This window comes from Camelus ferus, chromosome 3, assembly GCF_009834535.1.
Source record: "Camelus ferus isolate YT-003-E chromosome 3, BCGSAC_Cfer_1.0, whole genome shotgun sequence".
In the NCBI taxonomy this organism is placed as follows: domain Eukaryota; kingdom Metazoa; phylum Chordata; class Mammalia; order Artiodactyla; family Camelidae; genus Camelus; species Camelus ferus.
The window spans coordinates 95,972,308-95,987,165 of record NC_045698.1 but is presented as its reverse complement, the minus strand read 5'-3'; the positions used below and the strand labels follow the sequence as shown (position 1 = coordinate 95,987,165).

At 46.7% G+C, this 14,858-nt stretch overlaps 1 protein-coding gene across 5 annotated transcripts in view; it reads left to right on the top strand.

Annotated features, from left to right (window-relative positions):
* The window catches only part of KLHL3 (kelch like family member 3), a 238,162-nt gene that overhangs the window by 170,276 nt on the left and 53,028 nt on the right, over positions 1–14,858 (top strand). For 4 of the 5 annotated variants that reach the window (XM_032476820.1, XM_032476817.1, XM_032476818.1 and 1 more), the window contains 2 exons: positions 6,088–6,250; positions 9,686–9,760. In XM_032476820.1, coding sequence (XP_032332711.1) covers positions 6,088–6,250; positions 9,686–9,760 — 238 coding nt within the window. The remainder of the gene's footprint in view (positions 1–6,087; positions 6,251–9,685; positions 9,761–14,858) is intronic. The other variant, XM_032476819.1, reaches the window with a different exon arrangement.

Genomic DNA, 14,858 nt, shown 5'->3' with positions numbered 1-14,858 from the left:
GGGTGAGGGCAAGGAACCAGAGCAAAGACACGCATGTTAAGAGTACAGGCAGAGATAGAGATGAGGCAGGAATCAAGTCTGAAAGGAGACCTGGGTCCAGGCCCCAGCTTTAGCATCTGTTCAGAGACTCTTAGTCTTGCCCTTCCCCACTGCAGGGGTCAGTGTCCCATCTGTAATGTAAGGGCATGGGACTTGGTGACCTCTAGCCAGGGAAGAGTCTTACTTATTCTGCCAGCCTCTATTCTATTTCCTTCCTAGTGGAACTTCTCTGATCCCCCCACTGACTTCCTGCCTTAAGGATCAGTTTTCTCATCTGTAGAACAGGAATCATGATAGTACCCATCCGACTGGGAGGTCATGAGTTAAACTGTCTTCGAATCCTGGTTCCACCATTTTCTAGCCGTGTGAATCCAAGCAAGGTACTTAACTTCTCTATGCCTCAGTGTTCTCATCTCTATTATAGGCATAGTAATAGTACTTGACTCATTGGGTTGGTGTGAGGATTAAATAAATTACGGTAGGTAAAGCACCTAGAAGAGTGCTACCCAGGGCTGGCAGATGTATGGGTGCAGAGAACACGGTGAGCACCGAAGCTCTTTCACTTAGGAGCTCGTGGTCTGAACGTGGAGACAGATGGCCAAGCAAATAAGTGCCTTCCAGTGTGGTAGAGGCCAGGGTGGAGGTACCCAGGAAGCAGGGAATGGTCATTACCCCCTTGATGAGGATGGTCTGGGCAGGCCTTACTGAGGGGGCGTTGTGTAGGCTGGATCTTGAAGGAAGGCTGGGACGTCAGACCTGCCTCCTCTGCCCACCTGTCTTTGTCCCTACTGGCGTGTGAGACCCCGGTGGGGCCTGCTGTGTTCATGTGTGTGTAGGAGTGGGGAGGGGGCTGCACGGGCAAGGGCTCCACTGGGAAGCACCAGTGTAGACCCTTCAGGAAACTTTGCATTGTTGGGAATCACTGAGACACGTGAACTCTTTTCTTTTTTCTCTGTCACTTTAAACTGTGGTTTGTTCAGGGGTGACCTTGGGGGAAAACAAAAAAGGTTAAGAAAAGAAAGTTTAGATCAAAATGTGGCTGCTTCTTCCTGCTGTGATGTGTCTACTGAGACGGTTGCTCACAAGCTGTCTATGAAGTCAGTGTCTGTTGAGGATATGGTGCACTTAGGAGGTGAGTGTGGAGGCACTGGTGAAATCTAGGGTCAGAGACTTGAGGCTTGATTAAATGGATGGGAGACTATGCCCTGAATCTCTTCCCAGCCACACATACTTGGAAGAGACCAAGTTGTCCTTGTGTGGTGGAGGTAACCAATGCCCCATCTCTTATTAATGCTTGTAAACCAAGCATGTGTAGATCACTTCACATGCATTATTTCATTTAATTCTCATAACCACCCCTGGATGGTTCTCCTGTGACCCTTCTCTTACAGTTGAAGGAACTGATGCTCCAAGGGGTTAAATGGTGGAGCTGGGCTTTGGATCCCGCTCTCTCCAACTCACTGTACCCTGTTGATGTGGTGAACTTGAGTTTCCTGTTAAATGAATGATCAGAATCTTGACTCTATCTCATTATAATTGATCATAATAAAAACTGAGTTTAAAACCCAGTTTAACTGAGCACTCCTTATGCACCAAACACTGGGTTAACTGCTTTAAATGTGTTATCTCATTTGAGCCTCACAACAAGCCCTAAGGCAGTATTGTTACTGTCTTTATTTTACTGTTAAGGAGTCAGAAGCACAGAGAGGTGAAGTAATTTGCCTGTAGTCACATGGCTGGTAAGTGAAGTCACAATGGGAAGAGACACTTTTAATCACAGTGCTCTTCAATTAGCTCTCTTGTTCCATCCTCTCTCTCTCTCTCCTTCTATCTCTCTCTCCCTCCTTCTATCTCTCTCTCCCTTTCTTCTTTCTCTCAGTAGATTTTTATTTAGCACTGTTTGTATGCCAGGCCTCATGCCTGGTCCTGGCAGAGGCAGACCGCTGTGTGGCTGTGCACAGGCCCGGGGCAGCCTTGCCCTGGCTCTCTGGCGGGTGCCCTTCCTGTGTGCATGGCCCTGCCTTCCCGAAATTCCAAGAGTAGGTGCTTTCTGAGGCAGGGCATTTCCTTTTGTTTTTGCTAAAGGAAACAAATTCTGTGACGGGATATCCTCTGCTGTGTTTTCATGTTATCCGAGGGAGAGAAAAAAACAAAACGGGGCCTGCATGTAAAAAAGGGGGGGAAGCCATTTGTAAGCTGGAGGGAAACCTGTAAGCTCTTTGCTGAGGGTCATTCCAGGGACTCTTTTTCCCAGAACCAGAATGCTGAGGTGGCGAGGGGCAAGCTGAAAGCTTTCACCTAGGGCCACCTTCCGTTCCTGCACTGGTTCCAGCCACCTGCCCCTTCTCATGTCTCAGCCTCCTTCCAGGGACCAGCCAATACAGCCCTAGTGATTCCCATCAGGACAGAAGGCTTCCAAGTTGTGGCCCTGAGCTTGGCGTCTTGTTACTGGTGCCACTTGAGGGAGTCAAGTTGCAGGCAAGATAAGAGAAGAGGAAATCCTCTCGCAGCCCTTGAAGTGGGAGAGGGAAGTGTGACCACCACAGGGATGTTTTACTCTCTTTTCTTCCATGGCCTCTGGAGATTTGTGTTGGTTCTCCTGTGTGCTGCCCCCAGAGCCCCTCTGGACCACACCCCAGTTTATCCCTGAGACTCAGGGTTTGAGCCATGATAAATCCTCCAGCCTCCAAACTGTCCTCCTCGGCGTTCTGACTCCCCTTACTGGTTTTCACGCCTTCTTGTAGGAAGCAAGCAGTGGGAAGAAAACAGCCTTTGACTCAGAGAATCTCAGTGTATCATCAAAGAGAGGGACGGGGCAGTTAGAGAAACCAGCAGCCCCTCGCATTTTGGGAAGTCAGCTTGAGAGCACTTTCGAGCAGGAGCAGATGCAAACAGAATGGGGGCGCCCTGCACGGAGAGGTGGAAAGCCTGATCATTTTTGTCTGCTAAGTGGGTTTTAGGAACAGTAGGGAAGTTGAAAGCTATGTGGGCAGCTCTATCCAGGGAGTTTTTAAAAACTGAACGTATTACCTAAGGAGTGTATTTATTATTTAACTTCTCTGGCTGGTGGTCACGAGCTTGAGAATTTGAGCATCAAACAGTGGCTGTCTTTGTGGTGAAGAAGAGGGCAAGAAGGGATGGGGTGTGTGTCTCTGGCGTGATCGCATCTCGGCTTGGCTGGGAATGCAATCTGGGGGCATACTGGACTCTCAGAAATTCCTCCTCTGCGCAGCTAAAGGGCTGCCGTCCGTTTCTGCCTCTAATCACACCTGACCCTTTGGGGGTTGCCACACCTTGGGGCAGGGTATGTGCTGGACAGCATACAAGTTCCTGGTCCCTGGAACCATCCATTCCAGTTTGCATAGGATTGAGGGGTCTCCTGGGACCCAGGACTTTAGTGCTAAAACTGGCAAAATGTCAGCAAACCAGAATGGTTGGTCAGCCTGTGGCCCTCACTCCAGGGTGCTGGTCAGAGGTTGGTGTCATGGAGGTCATTTGAGGATTGAGAACACAACTTTCCATTCCTGGTATGAATTCAGTGAGAATGGTTAATGGTTCCCCACTAAACTAGCAGGCAGAGACTAATCTGGTCCTAGAATCTGTTTGGCTAGGCTGAGCAAGATCACAGGTTAATTGATTTCCCAGTTTATGGCTGCTCTGGGCCGACGTGGCTGTCTAGTGGGGATGGAGCTCAGGTGGTCAAATTTGGAGCCTGGCGGTGTTCACTTCTGGTTTCAAACTCTTAAGAGTGGGTGATTTTATCTTTTTCCTTCTCTGGAATCAAACAGGGGTTCAGAAAATAGCAAGGACGCAATGCTAATTTAACTGCTGTCCTGCTGGCACGTGGAGTAGTGGAGAGAGGGCAGAGGAAGGAGAGAGGTGTGTGTTTTCTATAACTCAGCTGTCGTGAGGGAGAAGTTTGATAAACTTGCAGGTAAGAAGAGCTTTCCTTGTTGAGAGCATGCATTTAGCTTGGGAGCAGGACCAGTGACAGCAGAGGCTCTTGGTGGTGACTATGTGTGGACAGGTCTGAGGAAGGTGGCTAACCATCCCTGTTTTAGTACTGAGAGTCCCATATCCTGGGAAGCCCCTCGGTCCTGGGAAAGCCTGGATGACTGGTTACCCTAGTGGTGGGACAAGGCCCGAGAATGCACAGTGGGGTAGTTTTTGGTCTGAGTATTTGGAAGTGAGGAGAGTGAGAGCTGAGGCTCAGAGTGTTTTGGGGGACAGTTGGCTACAGAATTTAAATCACTAAAAAATTTTGTTTTGTAGTGCCCAGAGTTAAGAAAACAAACATCTGGAGCCTGTGTCTTCCTAGGCAAGCCTGAGTGGGTAGAGGAGCTGGAGTCTGGCTGGCCCAGATAGTCACCCTGAGACCAGGGGAGCAGCTGAGAGCAAAGGTCCAGGACACAGGGGTTGTTTTGGGGTGAAATGTATGCTGGGGGCCCTGAGGCAAGCAGTCTCAAGCCAGAATGATCTGCACTCTGATTTTTTTTTTTCCCCTAAATTTCTTTTTGTTAAGTCACTCTCAAATCATCTACCCCTTCCACAGGGCAGGGGTGAGGGGTAGCAGACCTGGAGTTGAGTAGGACCCTGCTGTCTGTCTGTCCTGAGTTTCTGACCCAAGGTCAGGCTTCAGCAGCTGTGGGAAAGTCCTAGGGGACTCGACCTGAGTTGACATCTAAGCACCCATCTGGCCTGTTCAAGCCAGTCTTCCCTGGCTTTGAGGAAAAACACATGCGCACATACCTAAGTAGGAACTATTTCTGTCTTCTAGGATACAGTGTAAATACTCATGTATCCCATGACCTTTTAAAAGGAAACTCAATTCTCCTGTCTCTGAGAATGTATCCCAAAATGTTCTTTACTGTTTATCTGTTGGATGCAAGAGCAGAGTGCGATTGTCTGAGTCCCTGTGGATTTGGGGGTGACTCTTGTTCCAGTAGATGATGAACTCCGTACGATCAGGAGTCTGATTTCTCTTGCTTACCTACCACTGAGTCCCAGAGGCTGGCACACAGCTGCTCAGTAACTAAGTGGTGAATGAGCTTGTGAGCAAGTCAGTAAGTACCATTCTAAGTGAGGACAGTAGCTAAAGACTACAGGGCAGTGCTTCTCAAATGTGGCTGTACATTAGACGCACCTGGGGAGCTTTAGCAGTATCTCACTGTCCAGGTCATACCTCTTCCTGCTGAATTAGAATCTTTGGGGGTGAGACCCAGGGTTTTAAAAATTTCTCCAGGTGATTCTAATTCATAGCCAGGTAAGAGAACCAATCTGTCTTAGTCTGCTTGGGCTGCCATTACAAAATACTGCAGAGTGGGTGGCTTGCCCAACAGGAATTAATTTTTTTCAGTGTTAGAAGTCCAAGATCAAGGTTCCAACTGATTCAGTTTTTGGTGAGGGCTCTCTTACTAGCTGGCAGAAGGTCATCTTCTCCTTTTGTCCTTGCATGGTAGAGAGAGAGAATTCTGGTATCTCTTCCTCTTCTTATGAGGGCACCAGCCCTACTGGATTAGAGTCCTACCCTTCTGACCTCATTTAACCTGTCTCCCAATACAGTCCAAACTGAGGAGTAGGGCTTCAATATATACATTATTGTAGGGGACACAAACATTTAGCCTGTAATGGTCTTGCTAGTCAAACTGTGGTTCGTGGACCAGCAGCTGCAAGCATCACCTGGGTGCTCATTAGAAATGGAGGCTCTTGGGCCCCACCCTAAACCTGTTGAGTCAGAATCTGCATATTAATAAGATCCCCAGGGGAATTTGTATACACAGTAGCCAATGGGAGGCACGCTGCAGGCTGTAGGGACACAGAATCTGTTGGTAGTTGGGGTCCACAAAGCAGAGTAGTGGGAAATCAGGCTGGGGCTGCCCTGAAGGCCAGGCCGGGAAGTTTGGACTTACTTGGACAGGCAGTGGAGAGCCGTGCAAAAACCTTGAGCCTGGGCGTGGTCTGATTAGAGCCCTGCTTCAGGGAGATGGGGCCCTGGCAGGGGGCGGGTGGGGGAGATCCAGCGTTTCAGGATGTCACCCTCTCCTCCAGGTGCTGCTCCCAGCAGCCAGCTTGCTGCAGCTCATGGATGTTCGCCAGAACTGCTGTGACTTCCTGCAGTCTCAGTTGCATCCCACCAATTGCCTAGGCATCCGTGCGTTTGCAGATGTGCACACCTGTACCGACCTTCTGCAGCAGGCCAATGCTTATGCAGGTAACGGGGAGCTGGGCTGCTGCACCTCTCTGAGCTTGTGGGTTTAATAACCTGGTCTATGGTGGACTGGTCCAAGGTGATGAGAAGTGTGCTCTGCTATGAAGCAGTTCTAATTTAGTCAGGGTGACAAGACACAGGTGGAAAGATAATTAACAGTAGAAGAGTTAGCTCATTGCCAAGTGGAATATGACAAGTTGCCAGATGAAGGGTTCAGACCGTAATTTTCACAAGAGAAGAGGAAGGAGATCTAAGGAGACTTCGTGGGGGAAGAGTAGTTTGAACTTGGTCTTGAAATAAATCTTCGTTGTTGAGGAAAATTTCTATTTTGATCAAAGTGTTCCCTGAACACAATTTTAAAAGTCAGGCACTCTTGTCAGGCTTGTAATAATAAGCCAGAGTCTCCGGCTCTGCTTTCCCACACCGAGTCTTGCTCTCTGGAGCCACTCGCAATTCTCAAAGAATTAAAATGCAGGTTCTGATTCAGCTAAAAGCTGCTTCATCTGATATTTACCTCCATTTATCTAAATAAAATGTTTGTACCACTCTTTTTTTTTCCACTTATATACTCAATTTGGTTTAAGCGATAGCATTGATGAAATTCAATGGTGAAAGAAGGGTTCCCCCCTACCCCAGGAAGTAGTATAGAGCAAATAGTTGGCTGTAGAGAAAAACAGAAGAAACTTGTCTTCCCTCCCTCGCAGATGGATCACACATTTAAATGTAAAAGCTAACATCCTGAACCTAAGGGTAGATAAATATTTTTAAAACATGTCATAGACAACAACTATGAAGGAAAAAATGGACTTCATCAAAATGGAAGGCTTCTGCTCATCAAAAAATACCCATTGTGTACTGCTCATTTTGGATTTACTGGTTTTATATGTTATCTGTTGATTTCTCACAGAGGAATGAGATTGTACTTTTGCAGACATTCCTCTCATCCACACACACTGTTTCCCTCTTTTATTCTCCTAACGTCATTTCAACAACTGAGCTACGTTATGTATTATAATTAGTTTTTTTAATCAGAAAACTTTTGTTTTAAATCAGAACAGTAGTTAATAAATGCCTTTTTCTTTCACACAGTATGTTACAGCCACTAATTCTTGTAAGACGGATACACCGAACTGTCTTCTTAGTACATAAGATCATCTGCTGATTCCATTTTATTTTTCTTGGAGATATTCTCCCCCCTAGAGCTTGTCATCCTGTTGTTTTAATGGGCTTTTGGGTGGGAGTAGAGATGAACAGCCCATCCTGTATAGCTGGAAAGAAATCTTCATCGCTATTTATTTCAGCTTGAGGATGAAGACCATGAGTTACCTAGGAAACAGGTCTGGTCATGTGAATGGATAGATGAAGTCACGGCCTCTCCCTCCCTTGCAGTAAAGCACCTCATGGCTGCTGTTCTCTTCTGTGTCTCCTGTCCATCCAGTGCCTGGAAGTTAACTGAGGGCCTGCCAGCTGCTTACCTGTGCTGCCTGAGCCCCTTGGTCCACAGGTCAACAAACATTTCTGTTTTTCAGCCTCCTTTTTTGCTCTGATCAAGCCCCAGACCCCAGGAGACTATGCAGACTCTCATTTCTTCCTGAAGTCTGTTTCTAGGGATACACATGGGGCCAGTTTTTAGGATGATGTCAGTGATGATTTTTGTGAAGAACATTCTCCAGTTGTCCTAGTTCTGAATTCCTCTGACTCTTCTGGGTCCTGAACCTTGACTCTCTTGTTTCTCTACTGTCCTTCCTGTGCCCCCTTTTCCCAGTGCTATTCCCCACCTCCTTTCTGTTCTCAGGGAACCCTCTCTAGTCTAGCCTTTGAAGAGGCCACTTTCTTGAGGGATGTGCTCAGACTTTGCTTCAGCAGGAGCCAAGAGCTTGGCCAAGGCCCAGGTCAGTGTGTCAGCATCTGCTGGTGCAGTGGCAAAGGGAGAAAGTGCTTAGATGCCAGGAGTTCTGTCTCTCTTCCTTGTCTCCCTCCCCTCGCCTCTCTCCCCACCCCCCCCCCCGCCCTCTCCTTCTACATAGGGTGTTCATGCTGGCGTGCATATACAACACATAGCACATCCTTTGTAGTTGGCTGACACTGTCGCCAGAGGTTTGGGCTGTGTATTGAACCCCCACCTTTAACAAAGGCTCCCAGGTTCTTCTGTCCAGGTTTTCCCCCACTTTCACAGTCTGTGTTTTTTACCTTGGCCCCTTTCACTGTATGATGGTGAGACTCACCTGTGGGAGAACAGGAAGGATGCAGTTGGGAGCACATTATTGTCCTGGTGCTCCCTGGTCCTGACGTGGGCAGGGTGATTGGGTTCTGCAGCATGTGTGTGTGTGTTGGGGGGGGTGTGGTACGTGTGTGCATGCAGTGTCCTGATAAGTTACTTCTAGCTAGCATTTACTGAGCTCTCACTGTGGGTCACATCCTATGCTAAGCATTTTATGTACATTTAATGCAGACAACAACTGAGGAAACTAAGGCACAGAGAGGTGAAGTCATTTGTTGGGGTCAGCTTGTAGAGACAGAAGCAGAATTCAGACCCAGTGTTTACTCCAGAGCCATTGTTTACACTTACTGTATTCTGTGGCTTCCAGGCCCCATTTGGACATAGCATGTAACTGGAGTGTTGGTGGCTGGAGCTGGCATTTTCCATCGGAAGCATGAGCCTCAAAGTCTGTGCCATGTAGTTACCAAATCCCAACAACCAGACAGTGTAGACACACAGCCAGCTGTCTCTGCTAGACGCGGGGTGTTGAGTCATCGTGGGGTGGGGAAGTAAGATGTGGAAGTCTTCTCTTCCCCGTTGGGAGGCTGCCCCCTCGCTGCCTGTGTGAGCCCTCCTACTTTCCCTGGCTCAGGCAGCATGACTTCGGGCTGAGAGCCTCCTCCCTGTCGTGCAGGCTTTATGTGGAGCCTGGGACCAGCTCCTGGGTAGCTTCCTTTGCAGCCCTCAGCTGTGTGTAGCGGGGAAGATAAAAACCATCCTTTTTAGGTGGTGTGGTAATGCGGGGGTTGGTAAGACCATGATGAAAAGACATTCGGAGAAGCAGCGTGAAGGTAAAATTTCACACTGTGTGATATTCAGGGAAGGAAGTAAAGGATGATGATCTGTGCCTGCTCCTTTGCACCCACCCACTGCTTTGGGCCTGCTTTGTGTCTTTGGTCTTAGGCCTCTCATTTTATGTGGCACCTAGTGGCTCTGCAGTTGCTGCCTCCTGAGACCTCGTCCCATTTTAAATGTAGGGGTGTGGGACCCACTAGAGTCACACATGAGGGGCAGTGGCAGCCCTGTGGCCATAGGCTTCCCTTGCCCCATGCCTCAAGTTAGGAGGTGTTTTATCCAACAGACTACAAGGAGATTGTCCAGATCAGAACCAGGGGTCACACCAGCCAACACTTCGGAGCTGAGTGACCCTAGGCCTGTTTTCTCCCCTCTCTGTTCAGGTAATATGTCCTGCGCTGTTTCCAGGATGGTTTGGGGATGGAGCCAGGGGACAGAGAGGAGAGCCTCCTGCAGAAGTAGGTGCCACCCAGGGCCATACTCTGGAACCTCCCTGCCAGTCATGTCATCTGCAGTAAGAAAGCTCAGAGCTGGGTCCTGGTGGAGAGGTCTGGTCACCACCACTGCTGCTGCTGCAGACTAGGTGCACTTTGGGGGAGGAGGATCTTTTCCAGAAGCTTCTGATTTGGGTTGCTCTGTATCCAGATGCACAGGCAGGTATGTCCTGCCTCCCTCACCCTCCCTGGTCTCTGGCTCACTGCCTCTGTCCTTCACTTGCCCACTGCTGCCAGCTTGGCCTCTGAGTTCTGTTCTTGATCCTACTCTAAGACCAACTTTCTTTTTCTGTTTTTATTATTATTGCTCTTGTCATTGCTGTCTTAATACAAACCCACCCATGATTATTACAGAGAAAGCAGACAGGCAGAAAGAACAGGAGAAACATCACAGTCCTACCTGGAGGGAGCAGTGGGCAGCACCTCAGTATAAAGCTTTCTTGATCTTTTTCGTTCCACGTGTATGTTTTCCAGCCTAAGAAAAATCTTAGCAGTATATTCTGAACATCTTTCCATGGTTGCAGACATATTTCTGTACCATTATTTTAAAACTTTAGAGAATGTATACAATAAAGGCAACTTATGATAAAAAAGTTTACAGGACACAAAGGTATAAAATGCAAAGTTGATCTTCTTCCAGACCCTCTTTCTGAAGGGAGCAGGAGACCATCTTGCATATCTCTACAAAATAGACTTTTTAACTTACACAAATAGAAGCCTTCTGTACTCATTATACCTTTTTTTTACACTTAATACAAAATGTTGCAGTTCTTTCCAGACCCTTGTGTGTGGCCATATCTCCCTCTTTTTATTTGCTGCATCATATGGATAAACTATAGTGGACTATAATTTATTTAACCAGCCCTCTATTGATGCCCGTTAATATTACCAGTTTTTTCTTTTATATAAAGGGCTTCAGTGAGAATTCTTGTTGTAGTATTTTGGAGTATACTTGCTAGTATGTGTATAAGTAATAGATTGTATCTGTTGGGTACCATCTCAGTAGCATAAAGTAGCTCAGAGTATACATTAAAAAAAAAAAGATATTGCCAAATTGCTCTCTAAAAATAGGAAGTATTTTGAAGGTCAACTGTTGCCTTCTGATAAGTCTTCAGCACACCCCCACTCCTCAGTGAAAGCACTGAGAGGCAGACACAGTGTGACTCTGGGGGGCTGGACCAGCACCCCTCTCCACCAAGCTGTTTGTTTGGTTTCCTGTTTGGATGGGCCTGTCTCTTCCTGCTGCAGCAGTCCCTCCTGCTCCTCTGGGTCCCTCTCAGGTTTCCCTCTCAGGTTATGCCAAAGATTTTTGCAATGGTATGTGTTATTCTCAGGGCGGGGGGGGGGGGGTGTGTGTGAGTCCCACAGTTAGAGGCTGGCTGCTCAGACCCTTGCCCCCAGCTGATGTTGTCATAGTTCTCCTGGGGAGCTGGTACCTGGGAGAAGGGCCCTCGTGTTTTGCACAGCCTGTTTCTTCTCAGTATTGCTATTTCCAGGGACTGTTTAATCTTTAACCTCAGAGGCCTGGGACCAGGTTTCTGGCAACTTTGTTGTTTGGTAATTGAATGGCCGTGCACTGGGCCATCAGCAGAGCTGGTTGGGAGGGGTATTAATGAGACCCCATTAATGAAATGGCAATTAAAATTCTTTGGACATTTTGTTTACATCCATCTGCCAGAGCTGAGCTGAAACCCTTCAGCCATGGCATGGAAAAGCCATTGGATTTCACTTGTTTGCAGACAGAAATGGCCTTTTTTCGATTGATTGGGTCATTTGAGACCATGGAATGAAGTAATTAAACTAAGGGCAGCAAAGAACTTTGATGAAGCATTTAGAAAAACACGAACCTCTGACTCAGTCAGGGTCATCTTGTGAAATTGCTGCATCATGAAACAATGATGATGATGGTGATCATGGTGGGAGCTTCTCCCATTTCTGAATACTTGCATGGTGCCAGGCATGGTGCTCCCCGCTTCCTGTCAGAGGCCATGTAACTCTAAGAGGTAGTTATTACTTTGCTGACTTACAGATGAAGAGACAGAAACTCCAGAGATGTTTAGTAACTTGCTCAAGATCCCACAGTTTGTAAGCGGCAATGCCAAGATTCAGAATGAGGCTACCTGACTTGCTCAGAGCCCATTCTTTATTTTCCCTTCTGCCCAGGCCGCACAGCCTCTCTCTCCGTGGTGGTTGCCTTCCCAGCCCCTCCCTCTGAGCTCCTGCTTCTACCTTGAAGGTGGCAAGTAAAGCATTCGTGTAGACACGGGTAGTTTTTGTTGGTAGTTGTTCTCCTTGCTGGGATTTTAGGAAGATCCCCTGTTCCTTCCATTCTCTGGGTAAGAGGGAACTTTGTTGTTGAATCAAAAGACTGATAACTGGGCAGTTTTGATACAGCCGCGCGTGTGTGTGTGTGTGTGTGTGTGTGTGTGTGTGTGTGTGTGTGTGATAGAAAGGAAGAGGTAAATACATATACTTCTGGAATTAGGTCGAAATGGAAAGAGAGCTCATAAACCCCCATCCCAGGGAAAGTGGAGGCAGTAATATTTAGAGTCTGAGGGCTAATAGTCATGACCCTTGTGGGGAGAGGCCAAGGTAAGTTTCTGTTACTTCTCTGTGGGAGCTGACGCTTCTCCCTGGAGCATGAAAACTGTGGGCCTTGAAAGCCAACTATTGATTCAAGAAAGCTTACCTCTGTCTTCCAAAAATAGGGTAACAGGAGGCAGGAGAGAGAGATTTAAAGTAGGTCTGTTTTGTTTTGTTTTGTTTTTTTAAATACTGATAAAATGTTTTGGTTCTGTTTGTGTCCACCTGTGTCAGCCAGTCTCTCCTGGGGGTATGACCAGTGATGCCATTCAGAGGCACTGATACCTGTTTCCTGGGGCTGCTGGCCCTGGAATGGCAGGGTTTATTTCATCTCTGCAGGTCAAAGAAGTCATAGATGTGTTACCACTTCCTTTTGTTCCAGGCTTGTACTTTAGATGGACCTGATCAAAGGCTTAGGTTTATTTCTTCCCGTCAAGAGGAAGGAATCCACTTAGGACTAGTCTGAGAGGTTGCCTGAGCTCTAGGCAGTCCTGAAGAATGAGCAAGGAAGCAAAATAATTTCAGAGCTCGGTATATAAGACATCACTGTACTAGACACTGAGGATTCAGCCTTACACAGGACAGACTCAAACAAGACAGAAGCTGCCCTCTTGCGGCTCATAGTCCCAGTATGAGAGAAAGGCCTCAGATGATAAGACAGATTGATTGATGCTATGATAATTTTTATCTTCTGTTTTGGAGGCTTGGGGACACATCATCTAGTATGGTAGACAGGGGATTAGGAAAAGGTCTCAGTTGAAGGGCTAGGTCAGAGATTTCAACCCAGGACTGATGGCAAAATATTTAGAACACTACTACTCTAAGATTTTTTTTTAATAAAAGAAATGTCTTCAGATTTCATATTTTATTTCTCTCTCTGCAGTATCCCAAAGAAGGATTCTTAGGGTGCTCTGATGTCTCTATTGAATTTTACCACAATGGCCTGTGCAGGACAAGTTTTTATTATCTTGGGGTCTAAGATACTCATCAGAATGCTTGACATTATATTCAGACAGCCTTGGTTTCTAAACCTGGCTCTACCACTTCCTGCGGTGTGATAATAATTTCATGCCTTAGACCTTCCAAGCTTCCATTTCTCCATCTGTAAAATGGAGATATTGATACTCACTTCTGCTGGGCTTTTGGAAGATGTAAGTGACAATATTTTTAAAATACCTAGCACCATGTTAACTATTATTAGGAAAAGCCCTCAACTTTCTCCAGGCTTGTTTCCTTGAAAAGACCCAACTCTGTCCCTAGAGCCAGCTCTTTCCTAGGAATGTGCCCCCCAATTTCCTCATCCTTTCAATGTTGGGAAGATATGTGTATGTTGCTTGGTGGGGAAAGGATTTCCAGTTGTCCAGTGCCCCTCCCCTTCTCCATAATTTCTCATCCAAATGGACAGAAACAAATCCATTGTGTTTCATTAATCAAAACTTAGAACTTAAATAGTGTATGTTACTTAGAGTAATGCCTGCTTAATTAGGACTCTTACCTAGAATTCTTAATTAATTGATTTTTTTTTCTGTTTTCATTTCTCATAAAAAGACAAGAAAAATTCGAGTTTATTTTGTAGAGTCCCCCTTCAAGGGGCTAGCCCATGGTTCAAAGATTCTATGCCCCCTGCACACTTCACCTGTCCCCCAAAGGTGAGCCTTGCCTACCTCTCCTGCATCTCCTGCATCTCCTGCAGCCTTGTACATTTTCCCATTCTTAGTGGATGCTCTGTAAATATTTGTTAGATGAATGAAGACACAGCCTGGGCTCTAGCTCAACTGAGCTACTACTGTTCTCTTGCCTTGCTCTGAATTTGCCTGCTCATGCTTTTATTTAATGTGGAGTGCCTCTCCCGGTCACGGCCCTTGGACGTTGGGTTGGGGTTTTGGCGCCTTGTTTTACCCTTTTGAAGCCAGCAGTCTCCCTGTAGTCGTCAGCTCTGCTTTCTTCATTTTTCAAGAAACACTGCATTTGGCCCATAACACATGAACATTTATTGAGCACTTAGAAAGATCCCAGTAAGTGTGAATTACATATGTTTGCATATCCAAAGACCATAACACCTTTATGATATAGGTGCTATTATTAGCTCCATTTGATAGATGAGAAAACTGCAGCCTTAGGAAACTGAATAACATATCAGTAGAAAGTTAGTGGAACTCAATGGAATTTAAGTGGGTCTCTAAAACCTTTGAGGTCCACAGCCTTGCCTGCAGGACCTGTAGTTTCAAAGGATGTCTCTGATGCTGTGGAAATGCTTCTCTGTTAGAGAGCAGTGCTGCCCACAAAGCTGGACTTGGCGAAGCAAGAACATGGATGGATAATACTCATCCTTCATTTCTAAAGAGCTTCTTATAGATTTCAAAGTGGGCTAATCCATATTGTCATTTTTGAGCCCCAGAACAACCTGGAGACTGAGGTCAGGTACTGTGATCCCATTTTATGGATAATGAAGCCAAATCCTGGAAAGGAGTGATTGTAA